The 22331-nt window shown below is 43.0% G+C and overlaps 1 protein-coding gene across 1 annotated transcript in view; it reads left to right on the top strand.

Moving 5' to 3' along the window:
* The window catches only part of GALNT9 (polypeptide N-acetylgalactosaminyltransferase 9), a 185822-nt gene that overhangs the window by 53691 nt on the left and 109800 nt on the right, over positions 1-22331 (top strand). The window contains exons 3-4 of the mRNA XM_033135885.1: positions 19165-19331; positions 21017-21191. Of these exons, the coding sequence (XP_032991776.1) occupies positions 19165-19331; positions 21017-21191 (342 nt within the window). The remainder of the gene's footprint in view (positions 1-19164; positions 19332-21016; positions 21192-22331) is intronic.

Raw genomic sequence — 22331 nt, 5'->3', positions numbered from 1 at the left:
CTCAAGAAAGCATGGCAGCTGAAATGGGGAAGAAGAAGGAGAAGGAGAAGGAGAAGGAGAAGGAGAAGGAGAAGAAGAAGAAGAAGAAGAAGAGGAGGAGGAGGAGGAGTTTGGATTTGATATCCCTCTTTATCATTACCCTAAGGAGTCTCAAAGCATCTAACAATCTCCTTTCCCTTCCTCCCCCACAACAAACACTCTGTGAGGTGAGTGGGGCTGAGAGACTTCAGAGAAGTGTGACTAGCCCAAGGTCACCCAGCAGCTGCATGTGGAGGAGCGGGGAAGCGAACCTGGTTCACCACATTACGAGATTACTGCTCTTAACCACTACACCACACTGGCTCCCTGTGTCGGAACACTTTAGGATTTGCTTGGTTGGACTCCCAATGCAAACCCAGGCAGGGCCTGCCCTACCACCAGGCAGAGTGAGGTGACTGCCTCAGGTTTTAGCTCCTTGACCATACTCTTCTGTTAGAGAAGAGAGCTGTGTCTTGTGCATCACCTACTCCACCTTTATAACTAATCTTACCTTTCTGTCCAGGCTTTCCTTGACCCATAAGACTGCACCCTGTTTTACATGTTGGAAATTTTGTTTCATTCATTCTTATACGCTCTTGTGCCATTTTTATATTGCCATGTTAGTGGTTTCTGGATTTCTAGGGTCTGTCTGAGGAAGTGTGCATGCACATGAAAGCTCATATCAAGAACAAACTTAGTTGGTCTCTAAGGTGCTACTGGAAGGGGTTTTTTTATTTTTTATTTTGTTTTGACTATGGCAGACCAACACGGCTACCTACCTGTAACTAGATTTCTAGGATTTTTGTTTTATGACATATTGATTGTTTTTAGAAAGTTGCACCCAGTGCTTTTGTTCGGGAGGAGGGGCGGTGCAGGGGTAACGCATACCCCTAAGCATTTTGTCAATCCAAGTTTGGTCTCATTGAGGGGCAGTATTTCAATATGAGTAGGAAAATGAGAGTACCCCTAAACATTTTTTCTAGGGGAAAAAAGCACTGGTTGCACAGCTTAGAGATTTTTAAAATATTAAGCAGTACTGTATATAGGTGCTTTAAAAAAAAGTGAAATAAAACAAGTGAAATAGAAGCTGCATTTACAGTATTTCAGTTTTTCTTTCAAAACAAGCTTTGATTAGTAACGGGCACAAAATTTTGCTACACACACACACAACACACACAACACACAACACACCACAGCGTAACAGACTACTAGTTTTGTTTTACTTAACTTGCAAGTGCCATAGACAGAAAGGTATGGAGAGGTCTTGTCAGCCAGAAGCATTCATTCCAACTTGAGATGAACCTGTTGCAGCACATGCATTTGTTAACAGAAAGCAAGAGGCTACCTGTGGTCGATTTTCATGCTGCAGAAGCCTTTCAGCCAATAAAATGTTATTTTAAAAAGGAAAGCCAAATCAACAAATGTATAAGGCTATATTAAACTGACAGCTGTCCTAGGAAATCTGCACAGCCAAGAGTTATCTTGCAAATACTAGTGTGCAAATTCTTTGGGAGTCCACTGCTTCATCAGTGTTAAGTTGATGATGTTAATTGTATATGAAAGCGTAAATTTAAAAAGGAAAAAAAAAAAACTAAGTGAAAGGCGATGGGGTAGGAAATGACAGAAGGGTGCAATCCCACAATGATTTGAATGATTGGCTATGAAATCTTGATAAACAATGATAAACTCCTCACGAATGTTGCAGGGTAGCAATGAGAAGAGACCAAAGAGTCATTCTCTGCTCATGGAGTAATCGTGGAGTAAGACTTCCTGGGAACAAACCATTTCATAGAGGATGCCAGGTTGGCAACCCGTGGTTTAGGGCCTCTTTCCCCAACTGGATGTCCTCCAGATGTTTTGGAGTAGATTTTGGGCCATGCCAGTCAGGGATGACGGGACATGGAGCCCAAATCATCTGGAGAGCATCAGGTTGGGGAAGGTTTGTTGGGAGTGTTGGGCTATGGACTAAGAAGACCCATTTTAAGGGCCAACCTAGCTATGAAGTTTGGGTGAGTCATATTCTCTTAGCCTAGCTATACTCACAGAGTTGTTATAAGGATAGAAATGGGTATGGTGTCCTCCTGAGCTCCCTGGAGGAAGAATGGAGTAAAAATGGATTATACAATCTTGATTCTGAGTCATTGACCGCTTCCTGGGTACCGCAAATACGGTGGTATTTTATAGCTCAGCTTATTGTGGTTCTTCCGTGAACATTTCTGACTGTTGTCCCCTATCAGTTCCAGAAAGAGAAAAGGCTCTCCTGTAAATTTTGAAACTGTCATGTTATTGTTATGCTCCAGTGTGCCACATCAAAGGATGATCGAGGTAATAGGATGTGGCTGGCTATGAATTCCATTTCCATCCCCTCTGTAATTTTTCGATAAGTACATCCCTATTAGGCTAAATTCCTTAGCCCATCCTCACCTTCAAAATGTTTCCTTTAATCGTCACAGGATTTGGTTCCACCTGCCACAAGTCAGCTAGCTGCCTTTCTCTCTTTGGTTGTTATTTTATGTCACCTTCAGTTTTGATAGAAGTTGTTGCTGCTGCTTTTACTACTGTTAGTGCTATTACTACAAAAGGGGCTTCATGGGTAACATAAGAAATGCCCTGCTGGATCAGATCAGTCTAGCTATGTAGCCCAGTACCCTGCTTTCCAGTGTGACTAGTCTGATGTCTTCAGGAAGCTCACAAGCAGGGCAGAAGACAACAGGCCTCTCTTGCAACCACCACTGAACTGAAGGCTCCATTTAGACATTATTGCTAATAGCAATAATCAGACCTATTTTTTTTCTGTGAATTTGTGATTACCAAGCATTAATTGTGCAGGTAACGAGTACAGAACTTGTGTTGAATAGCATAGATGACAGAATGGACCCTTGTGGGACCCTATAGCTTAAAGCAATAGGACTAGTGTCACTATCTGTTAAGGACTCTGCAGGTAGGAGGGGAGGGGACAGAACTCACTGGTAGAGCATCTGCTTTGCATGGAGAAGGCCCTAGATTCAATCTCTGGCATCTCCAGGTAGGGTTAGGAGATCTGTGTTAAACCCCAGAGATCCACTGTCAATATAGACAATCTGGAATGTGTGCAGAGGAGGGCAACCAATAAGATAAAGTGTCTGGGAACCAAGATTTATGAGGCCTGGTTGAGGGACATGGGTCTGGAGAAGAGAACATATGTAGAATGCTGACGATGTCCTGACCCAGGATGTTGTTCTTCATCAGGCTGACAGTAAGGCCGAACTCCATGTAGGCTTGAGTAAAATGGTTGATTATACTCGGTAGAGCTTACTTGGTGTGTGCTGTCAAGGCTGTGTCATCTGTAAGCAACATCTCATGGATAAGGACCAACCAAACTTTGGTCTTGGCGTGGAGACATGCCAGGTTGAACAGACCTCTGTCACTCCTTGAATGGGTGTACACACCATCTTCAGTTGAGCTGGAGGCATATAAATATAACTTTATGAGAGCACAAGAGCAAAACATATACCAAAGAGAGTAGGGGCAAGAACACAGCATTTAGAAGGTGTCCAAGGATGGGCACACTGGATTGTGCCACACATGTTTCCATGGAAGGACGTGATCATTTTGTGGCACTTAGGGGGGCATCCTATCATATTGAGCAGAGTGAAGAGTCCATTTTGGCTGATGAGGTCAAAGGCCTTTGTCAGGTCAGTGTGCAAGGGGCGTCTCTGCTCTTGTCATTTCTCCTGCAGCTGAGGCAGTGAGAAGAACATGTTGGCTGAGCTCTAAAAGCCACATTGTGAGTTGAGATAGACCCTGTCAGGAAGTGACTGTAATCTGTTGAGAACTACATAGGCAAAGGCTTTCCCCACGGTACTCAGCAGGGAGATTCCACGGTAGTTGTCACAGTCATGACAGTCGCCTTTGTTCTTGTAGAGGATCACAATGCTGGCGTTACACATGTCTTGTGGCATGAATCCTTGAAGAGGAGGCTGTGTAGCTGTGGCGTGAGGGAGGAATTGAATCCAGCTTTCAGCACTTCTGTTGGGATTCCATCCTGTCTTCAGTTGATGGCATTCTTCAGCTCATCAAGGGAGGGAGGGAGATGCAGTTCTTAAAGGTAAAGGGACCCCTGCCCATTAGGTCCAGTCGCAGATGACTCTGGGGTTGCGGCGCTCATCTCGCTTTACTGGCCGAGCATGACTAAGCCGCTTCTGGTGAACCAGAGCACCACACAGAAATGCCATTTGCCTTCCCACCAGAGTGGTACCTATTTATCTACTTGCACTTTGACGTGCTTTCGAACTGCTAGGTTGGCAGGAGCAGGGACAGAGTAACAGGAGCTCACCCTGTCACAGGGATTTAAACTGCTGACCTTCTGATCGGCAAGCCCTAGGCTCTGAGGTTTAGACCACAGCGCCACCCGCGTCCCTGCAGTTCTTAAAAGAGTAGCAAATAAAGATGGGTGTGAAATATTTGTCATATTTAACCCTTATTCAGGGGAGTTTTAGTTAACTTACAAAGGAAACATTCACAATAAGCTTTTGAACTATTCATACTTTGGCTCCTCCTGCAAAAGCTTAGGTAGCCATTAGGTTTAACCACCTAATTTTGAGTCTACAGATAGCTGGCTCCCCCCAGATGCTACAGGCAGTGTGCTGCAAACTTCTGACTACCAAGTAGCTCCCTGTCATCAGAATTCACCTCAGGCCTTGCTGTAATTGACTGATCGGAGACTGTATTTCAGAACATCTTCTATATTTCGGGAAAGCTGGATGAAGTTCATACATCATCATAATCTATTCTTGGTCTGCCTTGTTATGAAGGGCACTACTGGACAACACTAATGGCCAGAGAATGGCTTTTTAATTTTCTCACGTAACAGAGATGAAATTTAAAATGCAAATGTTATTTTAAGTGCCTGCTATAATTATCAGCTGGGAAATGGCTCTTTATATTAGCCTTAAAAATGCCTGCATGCATGAAGGCGTTTGCTATTGTACCCTACAGCTTCAATTAGCTTTAATTTATGCCAAGGTAGCAAGCAAGAATGCCCTTAGAGATCCTGTCCCACAAACTACTGAAAAGAGTCCTTGGCTATATAAAAAAATAACAATGAAGGAGCTACTTAAGAGATCAAGTAGGACTCTTTGTTGCCATTAGGGACATGTAAGATGCCCTCTCCTAACTGGTCAATTGTTTAGCATGCAGTGGGTGAAATTCTATCAGCTTGCTTCAGAATAAGATGGGTATGTTTACAATTAGGGATGGATCAGCATATATATTATTTATCATTTATTAGTTTATATATAGCTTAGATCCCAAAATTGTCTTCTAAATGGCTTACAGATATAAAGTCATAGAATCGTAGAGTTGAAAGGAACCCTGGGAGTCGTCTCGTCCAACTTCCAGCAATGCAGGAATCTTAGCTAAATCATCAAGGGCAGATGAACATCCAACCTCTGCTTAAAAACCCCCAAGGAAGGAGAGTCCACAACCTTCTGAGGGAGACCATTCCACTGTTGAACAGATCTTACTGTCAGAAAGTTCTTCCCGGTGTTCAGTCAGAATCTCCTTTCTTGTAACTTGAATCCATTGGTTTGATGTTTGAAGATGGCTATCATATCATACTGGAGTTGAGGCTCCAGTACTTTGGCCACCTCATGAGAAGAGAAGACTCCCTGGAAAAGACCCTGATGTTGGGAAAGATGGAGGGCACAAGGAGAAGGTGACGACAGAGGATGAGATGGTTGGACAGTGTTCTCGAAGCAACTGGCATCAGTTTGGCCAAACTGTGGGAGGCAATGGAGGATAGGGGTGCCTGGCGTGCTCTGGTCCATGGGGTCACGAAGAGTCCGATACGACTGAACGACTGAACAACAACAACAACAATCATATCTCCTCCCAGTCTCCTATTTTCCAGGCTAAACATATCCAACTCCCTCAACCATTCAATTATAAAATTATAAAATCAATCCATGTTTAAAACAGTTAACAAAACAATCCTATAAAAGCACTGAAAAACCGTACATAATTAAAATATGCAATACAGCAAGTATACCAATTAAAACAGGGAACAATTAAAGGAGGAGTGCTTGCCTGAATTCAGGGAGTGCTGATGTCTGTCCAAGGCAACTGTCTACCAGCACTGTCTGGTATGCCGGCTGAGACCCTACCTGCCCGCACACTGTCTTGCCAGAGTGGCACATGCTCTGGTTATCTCCCACTTGGACTACGGCAATGCGCTCTGTGTGGGGCTACCTTTGAAGGTGACTTGGAAACTGCAACTAATCCAGAATGCAGCAGCTGTGGATGGACATGGGACCTTCTGCATACAAATCGGATGCTGTAGCACTGGGCAATGGCTCTTCTTAGAAGGTTCACAACCATCAAGGAGGCTGATTGAGGAGGAGGAGGAGAAGAAGAAGAAGAAGAAGAAGAAGAAGAAGAAGAAGAAGAAGAAGAAGAAGAGGAGTTTGGATTTGATATCCCGCTTAATCACTACCCGAAGGAGTCTCAAAGCGGCTAACATTCTCCTTTCCCTTCCTCCCCCACAACAAACACTCTGTGAGATGAGTGGGGCTGAGAGACTTCAAAGAAGTGTGACTAGCCCAAGATCACCCAGCAGCTGCATGTGGAGGAGTGGGGAAGTGAACCCGGTTCACCAGATTACGAGTCCACCGCTCTTAACCACTACACCACACTGGAGGTTCAGACAATAAAATGCTTCCACACAATGATAAAGCATCTGGTTTGGGCCATCTGGCCTGATAGATGCATTGGAAAGCCTACAGAAATGTATGTTTTAGGGGGGGTGATACATGTGCAATGCATACAAAATGCATATAAAACATGTATAATTTAAATGCAATCTTGAATGCAATCTCTTTTAAAAAAGGAGGTGGTGGAGGAGGAAAAACCCAAGATGCAGACGACTTAAGACTGATCACATGTGAAATTGACACTGACTGGAAATAGACTGAGCCACCCATCCCTTCTCGGTCTGCAATGCAGACACGCATTATGAGTTGGACAAATTCGTAGACTGAACCAGATAATTGCAAACCTAGGCATTGTCGCTAGAGATAAGTGTTCAGAGGAGATTGTTAACAACCAAATGGACTCTGTAGTAGTCAATGCATTTGTGAAATAATCAGGAGCTGTCAGAGTCTATCTGGCTTTTTCTCAGCTCTTGGGCAGTGGGGGGGGCGTATATAAAGACAGTTAAGTCCAGTCAAAGGCGATTCTGGGGTTGCGGCGCTCATCTGTGTATGCTGTGACCATGTCTAGAGGAATGGCTTTTAATACTTATTTATCTCTTTGTTTATTTATTTCTTAATAAAATTATTTATTAAATTTCTATACTGCCTTTCTCCTGATGATCACAGGGTGGTTTGCACTCCACTTTATATTTTACTTGTTCATCTTTCGTATGCCATTCCAGCAATAAATTATACATTCTGGAAAGATTATTACACTTAGAGTCCAGCAATTCTGTCTCCAATCTGGATTTTTCTGTCTGAAAACCTGAGTTTTTACTGTCTGTTTTAAACATATCGTTGATCTGTTGGCACTGTGACCAATCAGTCAGCTTGTCTTTAAGTTGATCATATGGTTTTAACTTAAATTTGTTATCGTCTTCCATCAACACATCACTAAACTTCATCCAGTTAGATTCCATATTTAATCTTTCCCGCCCCTTGGCTTCCAAAGGTGAGATCCACCTGGGTGTCTTATTTGCTAAGAGATCTTTATATCTAATCCAAACCTTAAACAATGCTTTCCTGATTAAATGATTTTTGAAGCCTCTGTGGGCCTTTACTTTGTCATACCATAAGTATACATGCCAACCAAACATGTTGTCAAAGCCTTCCAGGTCAAGCAGATGGGTATTCTCCAACAAAAACCAGTCTCTGAGCCAGCAAAACGCAGGGTTGTGCCTTACTTTCAGGGTAGCTAAGAGGTGGTTTTGAGTCACCTTTATTTCATACCACAAAACATCTCTCTGGTGAGCTGTGTTCTGCAGACTTTATACGTTCATGCCCTTCCATGAAACCTCACCATATCCTCAGCTGGGTGTTCCTTTAAGTACAGGATGGTGGAAGCCTGCCCATTGCACAGCTGTTCATTGCTGCCTTCTTAAGTAAATGCATTTAAACAAATCAACAAAGCTAAGAGGAAGAACTTCCCTTAAAAACAAGACGAGTGAGCACACTGATCTCATGCACTGGGAAGCCAGACTCCCTTGTTTCCCAGGCTTTGGTTAGAGCTCAGGAGAAGTCATTGAGAGATAGCTCAACCCATGGGGCTGCCGGATCAGGAAGTGCAAATAGCCAGGGATTTGTTAGAGTGGCGTTGAAATGATGAATGCAGGGGTGGCTAGCCCTTGGACCTCCAGATGCAGTTGGAGTACAACTCCCACCATCTCTGAGCATTGGTTGGGGCTGGTGGGAGTTGGATTCTCTTTTTTTTATATAAGAATTTATTAGATTTTCCAAAATACAAAAAAAAGTAACAAAGAAAAAGACAATACAAACCAATACAAAAAAGAAAAAACAGGAAAAAACAACATGATAAAAATACTACAATTATCAAATATCTTATCTTATTCTAAATCTTCTTTAAGGGACCTCCCCCGTCCTCTCTCCAGAGTTCAGTTCTAATTTACTTTAGTAACTTTGTAACTATTTATTAATCATTCACCTAAACTCTTCAAGTTCAAATATCATCTAATCTTATATCAATATACTTATTTATATGTTCAAAACATTAATTACTTTAATTACAAACAACCATATCTTACTTTCTTGTTTACTATTCTACTCTAACATTAACTAGCTGTCACCTATTATCTTTCTCTGATTTCACTTCAAAAAACTAATTTTTCACGATGTTTCAAATAGTCCTTAAATTTCTTCCAATCTTCTTCCACCTTCTCCTCTCTCTAGTCTCGGAGTTTCGCGGTCAGTTCTGCGAGTTCCATAAAATCAATTAACTTCATCTGCCAATCTTCTACTGTTGGGAGCTCTTCACCTTTCCAGTTTTTTGCAATCAATATTCTAGCGGCTGTAGTGGCATACATAAAAAACACTCTATCTTTCCTGGATATCTCATGGTTGGTTAAGCCCAATAAGAAGGCCTCTGGTTTCTTAGAAAAGGTATATTTCAACACTCTTTTGAGCTCATTGTAGATTTTCTCCCAGAAGTCCTTAACCTTTGGGCACGTCCACCACATATGATAGAAGGTACCTTCAACTTTATTACATTTCCAACACTTGTTACTTAAACCATGATACATCTTAGTAAGTTTAACTGGTGTCAAATACCATCTATATAGCATTTTCATTAAATTCTCTCTTAAGACATTAGATGCCGTAAATTTGATACCTTCCCTCCAGAACTTCTTGTGGGAGTTGGATTCTCAACATCTGGAAGGCTACGCTCAGACCCTCCAAGTGTCCCTGTTTTCAAGGGACAGTCCTGAATTTACAGAAGCTGTCCTGGTTTCTGATTTGATCCCGGAATGTCCTGCTTTTCCTTAAGACATCCCTCTTTTCATCAGATAAATGTTGGAGGGTATGCCACAGGTTAGACACCCTGGCTGAATAGAAATGGAAATATACACACACCAGAGTGTGGAGAAGAATCGAAGCCATTTCTACAAGGAATACACCTTTACTGAGAAATTGGAAGATAGGTTTCAGCACTGCGGTACTTGAAACCAGCAATTGCTGATACCAAATTTAAAAACAGTCTGTGGCATGTTTACATTCAGCAAGGCATCTCTCTGCATGCCAGCTTAAGACACCACCAATATGCTGCAATTTTAACTACTACAACAAGTTTGAAGGCGCTCTCTTTCGAATCTTAGCTTTACTTCAAAGATAGCAGCCCTAACTCACAATTTTAAGAAATACCTTCCAGTTGTGATATGTCACTCAGATCCTGTCTGAGTCACTGATTACAAGCTTCTTCCATGCATTATGGAAAGGAAAAAGAAATGCTTCTTTTAAAAGTTATCAGTTGGCTCACACGTAGTTTTGAATTTCCGTTTGGGAACCATAGTGTGGGAGCAGGCAGGCAGCAGCAGGTTGCCTTTAAAAAAGTGTATATTTAATGTAATGAAAACAGTTCGGAAACTTCAGCTGCTGTAGAATTTGGTGGCCAGGTTGCTCACTGGGTTAGACTGTTTGAGCATATTACACTGATCCTGGTCCAACTGCACTGGCTGCCAATTAATTTCTGGGCCCAATTCAAAGTGCTGGTTTTGACCTTTACAGCCGTAAACCAATCAGGACCACAATACCTCAAGGACCACCTCTCGCCATATGAACTGACCCAGACCATGCAATCATCATCCATGTGTCTCCTGCAAGAGAGGTCTGGAAGGTGACAACACAATAATTCTTTTCTGCAGTCCACTTTGAGCTAGAGGTCAGAGATACTGGAATATGGAGGAGGACACATTAGCACCAGTTGTTTCAGCAAACACTAGTGTGAACCCCTTAAGTTGGTCCTAGAAGCCAACTGGAAGCCAATGCAGCTGTTTCAAAACAGTGTTCATAGAATTGTAGAGTTGGAAGGGAACAAAAGAGACATCTAGTCTGCTTGGACTAGATGTCTCTTTTGTTCCCTTCCAACTCTACAATTCTATGAACACCTGTTGTGAATCACGGCTTAAAGGGGTTCTGAGAGTTCTAAATGAGTCCAGCTTTTCCTAACCTTTTGCCCTACATATGTTTCGGACTACTGTTGGCCATGCTGATACAAATTCTACACCAACAACTTCAGAAAAGCACATCTACAGCACAACTAGGTGGTTTGCTATGCTTTGGTTTCCTTTCCCTATAAGACTTGGCCTCAGGTTTCCTTGAACTATTCAGCTTAGCAAGAGGGAGCAACCTGAGGAGTAAATTATACATAACTCCTGAACATCAAGGCACCTAAAATATTAATTTCTTCACACTGTAACAGCATCAGCTGAACAAGCAAAGACTAGGGGGTCATTTTGCTCAGTCCACTTTCTTGTTTGTTTAGTTCTGTTGACGACAGGGAAGGCTTTTGTTCTTCTCTGAAAGCTCCAGTAACTCACTTGCAAAAGCTGGAAATTTAGCTGGAGCTAATGGAGGCTGGTCAAGCAGGTCCAATGGGGCACTGCCCTCCGGACCTCCGTCTGCGAGAAATGGTGAGAGGATGCAGTACCTGCAAAGGAGGAATGGCAGATGAAACTGATGGAGCATGTAGAATTAGCAAGTTTAATGAGTAAAATGAGAGAACAAGAAGTGACAGCCTTTAAAGAGGATTGGAAATTATTTGCAGATTATTTAAAAAAAAACCAACCAATTGTAAGAATGTTAAAACACTAGCTGGTTTGGAGTAAGCTCAGTAGTTTAAAATTGTAATGAGGGAAATTTGGAGGTAAAATGATTAGGAAATGCAGAATATGCAATTTGAGGAAACTATGGAAGGTTGGAAGGGAAGTTGAGCAAAAGAAATGATTTGATGAATTGATTGAAATATACTGTATTGTTGTTTGTTGTTTTTCTGTTTTTTTCTTTCTTTTTCTCCAATTGTATTTTGAAATGTTTGTGTGTGTGTGTGTGTGTGTGTGTGTGTAGTGCTTTTTCTGGGGGGGGGGGGATGCAGGGGTACACATACCCCTAAACATTTTGTAAATCTAAGTTTGGCCTCGTTTTGTAAATCTAAGTTTGGCCTCATATTTCAATATGAGTAGGAAAACGAGAGTACAGTGGTGCCTCGCTAGACGAAAATAATTCGTTCTGTGAGTATTTTCGTCTAGCGATTTTTTTGTTTAGCGAAGCACCAATGCAAATCGTGGTTTCCGCTAGACGAAAAAAAAATTCGTCTTGCGAGGCAGCCCCATTGACAAATTCGTCTTGCGGGGCAGCCTTCCGCTAGACGAATGCCTTTGTCTAGCGAGTTTTTCGACTAGCGAGGCATTCGTCTAGCGGGGCACCACTGTACCCCTAAACATTTTTTAAGGAAAAAAAGCACTGTGTGTATGTGTACACACAGGCGCGCACACACAAATACACATACACAAACTCAGTCTGCCCCCAACTAGTCCCCAACTGCCTGCCTTGTTACTTACAACTAGTCAGGGGGTGGCTGCCTGTTACTGACTCTGGCTCCACCCACTGGCAGACGAAGGGGGTGGGGGGAGCGGTCCGCCCCGGGTGCCATCGTGGCCACCCCCCAGGACACACACCAGCAATGCCCCGGTGCTGGAGCATGTAGCTCCGCCACTGGCTCCACCTACTGTTGGTTCTCCTGCCTTTCCAAATTAGCACCCAATGACTGGAACTAGCTGGCACTGGCTGAGTGGATTCAAAATGCTTGGAGAGCACCGGAATGGGAAAGACTGGGCTAGGCAGATGCCCCAATTCTGCAGCGCTAGATTTGATCACAGATTGAAGATAGTCCCCTGTGAAATATGCAAGAGACCATTAAAACAGAAACTGCTTGTCAAGGGCTCTTAAGCTACTTTTACAGAGTAGAAGCCAGTTAGGGGAAGTCAAGAGTGGCAAATAATTGAATTCTCTCCCCGGCTCCTGCTCTCCCTAACACATTGCTGCATGAGCTCCTGACAAGAGAGCCTTAATGAAATCCCTAATGGAATTTTTTTTTCCAGCACTCAAATCACCCAAAGTGAGGAGAGGTTCCTTGTTTAAGAACATCACCATTCTATATGGCACAGTGCATGTTCCTTATAATATTGCTTACCAGACCAACCCTAAGGTATCAGAGCAGACCACAAAGCCAATAAACAAAAGCCAATTATACTGTAATGTAGTAATCAATGCAGCAGAAGGAGAGGGGAGATAGCGAGGCCCACTGTATCGGCTCTGCATCAGAGGTAGAGCTAAGATAGCCCATTCCATTGGCTTCTCCCGTCCCACAACTGCCTCCATTCCAACAACATGATATGCTCCTCACAAGAGTGTCATATAGGAAACAGGAGGAATTTGAGTCAAATGAGGCAAGAGCCATATTCATACCACGCATTTAAAGTGCTATGATTCCACTTTGTATCATGGCCTCCCCCAAAGAATCCTGGGAATTGTAGTTTGGTTAAGGGTGTTGAGAGTCACTAGAAAACTCTCATTCCCTTCATGGAGCTACAATTCTCAGAATGGGGCTGATCGGATTCAATTCCCAGCAATTCAAGGTCATACTGCCTCCAACAGTGGAGGTGGAAGAGACCCATCCTGGCTAGTAGTTCTCCCTGCTTAGAACAAAAGAACATGAGGAGAGCCTGCTGAATCAGGCCAATGACCCATCCTGTCCATTTTACCAGATGCTTGGTCCATTTCCAATGAGAACTTGAATCTTCTCTCCCTCTCTCTCTGTCTCTCTGTCTCTCTGTCTCTCTGTCTCTCTGTCTCTCTGTCTCTCTCTCTCTCTCTCTCTCAACTTACTGCATGGATGGAACATTCCCCCCCCCCCAATGCTGCTTGCTCTAGCTCAGCAGGTACACTGAAAGTTCATCCAAGAACTTGTAGGCAGCCTTTGTGTCCTTACTTTTCCTTAACCATTGCTCGCTTCCAAGGAGATGTGTTGCCTTCCTTCCTCTTCACATCAACCCGGTGCACTTCTCTTGGCTCATTAGTGCTGCATCATGCCAGTTTGTTATTTTGCTTGTTTAGTGTGTCCCCCTCCCCCAGTAGGATTGGGGAGGGAAAGGGTTCATTACTTGGTAGGGGGAAAGGCCACATAATATAGTCATTAGCATTTTCCCCAGAAGCAAGAACCAAATTCTAATTAGGTTTATTAGGAAACAAATGGAGAACAGAAGGGTTGCCTGCGATCCAGAAGCCAAAGAACTTAGCGACTTTGCAGTCAGCAAGTGACTTTTTGTCTGGGGTGGGGGGTAGGGGGTAGGATCAGAGACCAAGGATTTGAATCTTGCTCTCACCAGAGATGGGGAACAAATTTCATTCACTTTGCATTTCAATGTGAACTGCCCCAATGTCCACTTCCGCAAACTGTACACAAACCAAAACACAGGCTCCCTTCGAAATCCACACGTTTCTGAATTCGGCGGTGCAGCTCTCCAGCAAAGTAATGTGTACAGAAATACATTATGGTAGGCTAAAATCTGCACAAAAATGCATATATTAGTGAAAATAGCATGCACTTAAAGGCTGAATTTGCCCCCTGGACTAGACATTCATTATTCTGTTTAACTTTTATATGTTATTATTGTTTACTACTCTAATAATTGTTGAGTGTTACTTTTTGATGCAGGTTGCTTATTTTAAAGTTTTGTTTTATTGTCACATTTTTGTATTGCATTAGATTGTTATAAGATGTACATTTTTTGTTTCTTCTGCTTGTAAACCGCCTTGAGTATCGTAAGATAGAAAGGCGGTATACAAATAAATATTATTATTATTATTATTATTATTATTATTATTATCATCATCATCATCATCATCATCCCTGTTCTGAAACATCACCCCCTGTAGTAGCCAGGATCACAGATACAGGTGGTGCGAGAAGTATGGGGGGATGAGTGGAAAGGCAGCAGAGTTTTTGAAAACTTTGCACCAAAATCCTGATCATTCAGGGTTCCCAAGCCGAGGGAAGCTTCAACCAAATACGCAGAGGAAGCTGCCTTATATAGAGTGAGACCATTGGCCCATCTAGCTCAGCATTGTCCACAATGACTGGCAGCAGCTCTCCAGAATTTCAGACAGAGTTCTCTCCCAGTCCTACCTGGAGATTCCAGGGAGCGAACCTGGGACCTTCTGCACATAAAGCAAGATGCTCTACCACTGAGCTGTGGCCCTTCTCCAGTAGAATCCCCTGACCCAACCTTCCTGCTGATTGCAGGAAGGCCAAAGATGGTTGCAAGAATATATTGGGGCGAGGTTAGTGCACATGACCCTTCGACAGGTTGAACATTTCAGTATCTGAATAGTGCTAAAGTTAAACAGTGCAGTCCCAAGCATGTTTACTCTGCGGCTGCCGTATGCCCAGGATTTCAAAGGCAGAATTGACGTTCGGGAGAAATTTCCAAAAGGCGGCACTTTTGCCTTGGATCTTAGGCAATACTGAATATCAGTTGCTGGATATCAATTGCTGGAATCCAACGAGAGGGGAGAGTGCTTGTGTGCTCCAATCCTGCTTGTGAGAATTCCCCAATGCATCTTGTTGGTCACTGTGAGAACAGGATGCTAAACTATATGGGCCATTGGCCTTATCTAGCTGGCTCCTCTTCCTCCTCCTCCTCCTCTTTATTGATATTATGTATTTTTTATTATATAATGGATTACATTCAACCTTAATTGTACTCAGAGTAGACTCATTGAAATTGTCAGGGAACTAACAGGCCCATTAATTTTAGTGGCTTTACTCTGAATAAACCTTGTTTGAATGCAGCTCTTATACACGGTGGCCCGAAAGTAGATATACTTTCCATCCATCCATCCATCCATCCATGATTATTTTTCTTTTCTGATATTTTGAATGATGAGAATTTGAGTCAAGAACAAACAAAGTGGATTCTAAAGCAGCAGACCTACTTTTGGGCCACTGTGTGTGTGTGTGTGTGTGTGTGTGTGTGTGTTGCTCTTTATTTTAAACTGTAAATTGCTGAGAGGTATGATTGCGGTAGGTGACTCACAAATCAAATCAAATACATAGTGAACAGTGTTTAGGAACCATTCCTAATTCTGCCCTCACTCCCACTCTCATCAAGGTTTATTTTTTTTATAAAGCACTGGAATGTGTTTTAGCAGGCTATAATGCGCAGTGGACCTTTTTAGTACATAGCCAGCAGTAGCCCATTGGGACTGGTAGGGTGGAAGGTGGGGACGCCAACAGTAGGTGGCCCCAGAGCCAATGATACGTGGAGCCAACTACTTCTACTTTTCTGCCCATTCTTCTCCATGCTGAGGCCTGCAAAGGCAGCACTGAGGCTACAGAGGAAGAAGCTGACATATGCACACTCCCCAGTCGAGTTGCAAGTAAAAAGGCAGGCAAGTGGGGGGCTGGCTGAGAGCAGACTGAGGTTGATGTAGCATTGCCCCATTTGCCCTAATGTGCCAGCCCCCACTGAGAGGTAGGTTGCCCACAGGACTTTAAATTGTCACAATGACATTGGGATGCGGGTAATAGGTTCCACCAACCTTTTGATACAATGCAGCTCGGACTGGGCCAGAAAATGGATTGCTCCAGCACTTTCCCCCTCTCCATCACGCATCACTAGGGGTTATCTGGTAGCCAAGCATGTCCTATCGCAACCACCCCCAGAGATAAATGGCCAACGGTTAAAAAAAGTATGATCATTACGTTGAAGTGATGAGCCAGGAGGTCATCGAGTTTGACAAGAGCAAGGAAAGTCATTTCCTGTGGTATCATTAGCTGTATTTTAGAGAACAGGCCGCGTAATTGCTATGGTAATTGGACCCTGGATCTGCCTGTGAGAGCATGTTGGTTATTTTTAACATTAATTTCTATGCAAAGGAGAGAGTTGGCATTTCACTTTCATTGCAAGGTGCTCTGCAGAAGACTGAACTGTGGGTTGATACCTGCGGCAGCTGGGGTTAATTCTCAGGTTCCTGCATGGTTTGAATATCCAAAAATGTTTAGATAGTGCCCAGAATAATACTCAGCCATTATCACAATTGTAGTGACTAAAAAAAACATGCATATCCTGGTTCAAATAGGTTGGGGTGCCTAACCTGTTGCTCTCCAGGTAGTTTCATACTATAACTCCCATCATCCCTGGTCATAGACCATGCTGGCTGGAGCTTATGGGACTTATTAATTAATCAGATAATTAAATCTATATCCCACTCTACCTCTCAAAGGAGGCAGTCAATTAAATTAAATTAAAACTATTAAAAATATATTAAACAATTCGAATACAGATGCAAGCTGGGAGAGAACTCCACTTGTTGAATGGGGAAAGTCTCTAAATTTGGCACCAAAAAGACAAGTGAGATGGCACCTGCCTAATATTTAATGGGAGGGAATTCCACCACACTAATGACCCAATTTCTGTATTGTGAGGAGCTGACTTCCTGATAAGATGTAGGAGGTCCTCACCTTCAGAGCGCAGTGGTCCATTGGGTACATAAGGGGTGAGATGATATTTCAGTTGATCATTGTTGAGTAACATCTTGGAGTAAAGTTAAAGGTAAAGGACCCCTGGACAGTTAAGTCTAGTCAAAGGCGACAATGGGGTTGCGGTGCTCATCTCGCTTCAGGCCGAGGGAGCTGGCGTTTGTCCACAGACAGCTTTCCGGGTCATGTGACCAGCATGACTAAACCACTTCTGGTGCAATGGAACACCATGACGGAAACCAGAGTGCACGGAAATGCCGTTTACCTTCCTGCCACAGCAGTACCTATTTATCTACTTGCACTGGTGTGCACTGCTATGTTGACAGGAGCTGGGACAGAGCAACGGGAGCTCACCCCGTCGCGGGGATTTGAACCACCAACCTTCTGATCGGCAATCCCCAAGAGGCTTAGTGGTTTAGACCACAGCGTCACCCATGTCCCTAATATCTTGGAGGCTACAGACTAGCCCCCCATCACCCAGAAAAAGAAGCATCCCTGGGTGATCTATACACCCAAGTTTGAGGGGAGATAAGTGACCAGTGCATATGGGTGAAAAAATTACAAAGCCCTGAACAACTTATGTCCAGGGTCCCTCAGGGGCTCCTTGAACCCTTAAATCTCAGATTGATCACTAAGATAATCTGCAGGAGCATCTCTAGTTGTTCTCCAACTTGGTGAGGCTTGTCTGACAACAATAAGAAACTGTGTCTATAGTGTCATCAGCCCAGTCCCATGCAATACTCTGCCAATAGACATTCAGCAGGTGCCTTCTGTGCCAACTTTTTTTTTAAAAAAAATGTTTTTGTTGAAATATTTCCATGCATAACAAGGGTACATATAATGTCTCTGTTTTCAATTCATAGAGTCCTTTCTATAGGTCAGTTACATTCAGTGTGAGACACTGCAGGGAGAGAGAAGGGAGAGATAATGATCCTTCATTATTTGGCACAGTGTATGTTCAGAGTTTCTGTGTCAGCATCACGTGGAGAGTTTGTTTGTTTGTTTGTTTGTTTGTTTGTTTATTTATTTATTTATTTATTTATTTATTTATTTATTTATTTTGTGGTGCAAGAGGATGGAGAGCCCAGAGCATGGTTGGTTGCGTTCAGCTGATTGCAGTGAGTTTTGCTTGGGGGTGGTTGTGGGTTAATTTGTATGTATGTTGAAAGGTTAGGTCATTGTCTTGTTGGAATGCATATGGAATAAAGGGGAACCAGACTAGAGTGAAGGCATCCTCTTTCATTTGTCTTTGTGCTAATTTCCATTTGCTGGTTAGCTTTTCTAGTACATAGGGTTGTTCCCTATACAGTTTAAATGCCTGCTGAATACTTCTCTATTCTGCCAGGGATCTGCAGACAATTAAGAATGCACCTTTCCGCAGTGGTTAATAGATGTCTGCTCTTAATTTCTGTAACTGTTTCATTGTACATTTTTATATTCCAATAGTGTAAACCAGGGGTCAGCAATTTTTTTCAGCAGGGGGCCGGTCCACTGGTCCCTCAGACCTTATGGGGGCCCTAACTATATTTTTTTGGGGGGGGTATGCAAGAGCACCACGAACCCCGGTGGCTGCTTACCTGTGTCTTGTGAGCAGCAGGGGCTGGCAGCGGCGGCAGAGGGACGATGAGCGGCATGCGAAAGGGCTCCCGAGAGGGGCTGCTTAAAATGGCAGCCACTCGAGCACTGCTGCTGCTGGCACCAACAAAGCCCAGCCCCCTTCCTCCTCTAGGCAGGGCAGGGAGAAGCCAGGAGGAGGGAGGGAGGAGGGCCGTGTGAAGGAGAGGGAGGGAGAGGGAAAGAACGTGCATGCTGGCGATCCACATGGCGATTCCCGGACCGTCTGTGGGCCGGATACAGAAAGCAATTAGGCCTGATCCGGTCTGCGAGCCTTAGTTTGCCGACCCATGGTGTACACCACTTTGATATTGTTTTTATGACATAACGGTATGCAAATGATTTTATAAATAAATAAAATTGGGTCCCTCCATTTAAATGGAGAAAAGCATAATGAAAGCTAAGGTGTGGTTTTTGTTGTTGTTTTTTAAATGCTCGGGACATCTTAGTTCTCATTTTTATTCTCCCCAGGTGCAAACAGATGTCCTATCCTGATGACCTGCCCCAGATCTCGGTGGTCTTTATTTTTGTAAATGAGGCTCTGTCTGTCATCTTGCGCTCAGTACACAGTGTTGTGAATCACACCCCATCCCACTTGCTCAAGGAGATTATCTTGGTGGATGACAACAGTGACAATGGTGAATATTCAAAACACCTGTTTGTTTGTTTGTTTGTTTGTTTGTTTGTTTGTTTGTTTGTGTTTGTTTTCTGTTTCTTACTAATATGCATGTTTGGATTGTCCATAATGGGGGAAAAGCTGTTGAGGAAAAATGATTCATATATACTTATGAGCAGTTTGTTTTCCCCCTATGGGGAAATAATGTGCTAATTGTGTGCTGTGCAATGCCACAGCTTAGTGGCAGAGTGTATACAAAAGGTCCCGGGTTCGAATTCTGGTATCTTCAGGCAAGAATAAAACTCTTGCCTGAAACCCTTGAAAACTGCTGCCAGACTGTGTAAACAACACTAGACTAGATGGACCAATGGCAATTTCCCATGAGCTGTGGCCCTTTCCCTGCAATCATGTGGGTTCTGCACTGCATTCACACCACACGTGATCCTGTTCTCCCCAACATTGCCCTAACTGCCAAGTTCCTAATTATATTTGTGCTTTCACTTGACATAAAAGAGAAATATAGCAGAAGTTTAGTGCTGATTTCTGTATCATTTGCTTCCAGGGGAAAAAAAAAAGAATTGCAATTGCAAATAACACAAAAATTAGTGCTAAACTTGTGCTTATTCTGCTTCAATGGAGGTGGCAGGTATGGACACCAAAAAGAATGAAGATATAGAGGTATTGTTTCTGTTGAAGGAGAACTTGTGATCCAATCTTGGGGTGCAAAATGCATATTTACTGTAAGGTGCACATTAAGCTTAGAAACATAGGAAATGGCCTTGTACTGAGTCAGACCACTGGTCTATCTAGCTCAGTAACAATTATACTGACCAGTTTCCGGCAGGGGTCTTTCCCAGCCCTACCTGGAAATGCTGGGAATTGAACATGGAACCTTCTATATTCGAAGTCAGATGTCCTGACACTGAGTTATGGCTCTTCCCAAGTGAATCTTTCTTAAGCTTTGGTCAGTGTGACCAACTTATTACAATTTAATGCGCAGAAACTCATTATTTCTCATGATCTGGAATAGTAATACCAATAGTAATTAATAATAATAATATCCAAATGCCCTAATCCATTTCATTTTGGGCTACCTAACATAACAAATGCACAATAAAACAGAGTAACCCCAATATGTTACACTATCCAACTAAATCCTATTCAGAATAGACCCACTGAAATTAATGAACTTAAGTGAATCAAGTCCATTAACTTCAATGTGTCTACTCCAGGTAGCACAACCATTGAATACTACCCTCTGTTTTTGAAGTAATTTTTAAATGGTGGGGCACACAGAAGGGGCTAAGTACTGAATAATTTGACATGGTTGAATTGTCCTCATTCAGGTCTTCAGAAATGTTTGTTGCTGTTGCTGTTTAGTCATGTCCGACTCTTTGTTACCCCATGGACCAGAGCATGCCAGGCACTCCTGACTTCCACTGCCTCCCGCAGTTTGGTCAAGCTCATGTTGGTAGCTTCAAGAACATTGTTTAACCATCTCTTCCTCTGTCATCCCCTTCTCCTTGTGCCCTCAATCTTTCCCAACATCAGGGTCTTGTCCAGGGAGTCTTCTCTTCTCATGAGGTGGCCAAAGTATTGGAGCCTTCAGCTTCAGAAATGTTTACTCCGAGTTAAATGAGATTCTGTTGAAATGAAACAGAATGTGCTTCTCAAATCCCAAATCTCCTTGTCTCTTTGTTTTTGCAGTTGAGCTGAAGTTCAATTTGGACCAGTATGTCCACAAGAGATACCCAGGGCTGGTGAAAATAGTTCGTAATAACAAACGAGAAGGGCTGATCCGAGCCAGAATCCAAGGTTGGAAGGCAGCAACATCACCAGTGGTTGGGTTTTTTGATGCTCACGTCGAGTTCAACACCGGCTGGTAAGGTCCTATGATAGGTAGGACATGGGCAGGGGAGATGGCATAATGGACAAGTTGGGGTGGGGGTGCTAAGCCATGGAAACTGAGAATCTCAAGCCTATCTTGTTTCATTGAGAGGACCTTTGGGACTCCTTGACTCTGCCTCTTAACCCAGGTCTGGAGAACCCGTGGCTCTCCAGATCTTGTTCAGTTCCCATCAGCTCCAGTCATCATGGACAATGGTCCAAGGTGATATGAGCTGGAGTCCAGCAATATTTGAACGGTCACATGCTCTCCATGCCTTGGACAGATCCACACTATGTGGATTTAAAGTGTATTCAATGCACATTTACAGTACAAGAATCCTGGGAACGATGGTTTCCCCTATGATTCCCTGTACTGTTAAGAGACTACAGTTCACAGGATTAATTGGGGGAAGCCATGTCATGTTTTAAGTGTGCAGAGAGTGGAGTGGTTCTTCCTAGAGTCTTTGCACAATGATGAACTCCTCAGGTTCAAGAATGATTGCACTTGAGTTCAGAAAATCAGATTGTAGCAGATCCTCTTTTTATGAAATAACCTTCTATCCCTTTGACCATAAGTCTATCAATCAGGTGAGGAAATGGCAAAAGACATTTTGATGTTCTATATTTCTATTAATGATGGAAGGATCTGAAAAAGTTGGTTCCCTCAGTTTCTTCCTTCCTTCCAATCTTAAATTCAGCTTCCATACTTTGCAGCAATTTGCTTTTGGGGAGGGGGAATTCATCGTGAAAATTCATCAGCATTTCAGTGCGAATTTCTCCAGGTAAACACAAACACAGTTGTGGGAAATGTACATATTTTTGCAAGCATTCTTCTCTAACATAATGCATTTTTGTATGTCATTTTCACTCAGTTTTATTCACACTTTAATAAACATGAGGATTAGTGCCACATATTTGGGTGTGCATTTCTTTTTAGAAATTCTGTGAATTCTCAAGTTTCACCTTGTGGCGTCAGATTTACTAACAGTTGCTCTGCTACACTTTATGCATGGGTAATTGGGGTCAAAAGTCATTGGCAATAGTGCTAAGGGGAAATAGTAGGGGTGGATCTACACACAGGAAAAACGCTATAAATAAGTCAGGAATTAAATCATTATAACAAAAGAAAAAACGC

The sequence above is a fragment of the Lacerta agilis genome, chromosome 17 (assembly GCF_009819535.1).
Source record: "Lacerta agilis isolate rLacAgi1 chromosome 17, rLacAgi1.pri, whole genome shotgun sequence".
In the NCBI taxonomy this organism is placed as follows: domain Eukaryota; kingdom Metazoa; phylum Chordata; class Lepidosauria; order Squamata; family Lacertidae; genus Lacerta; species Lacerta agilis.
This window is presented reverse-complemented; position numbering and strand designations above follow the sequence as displayed.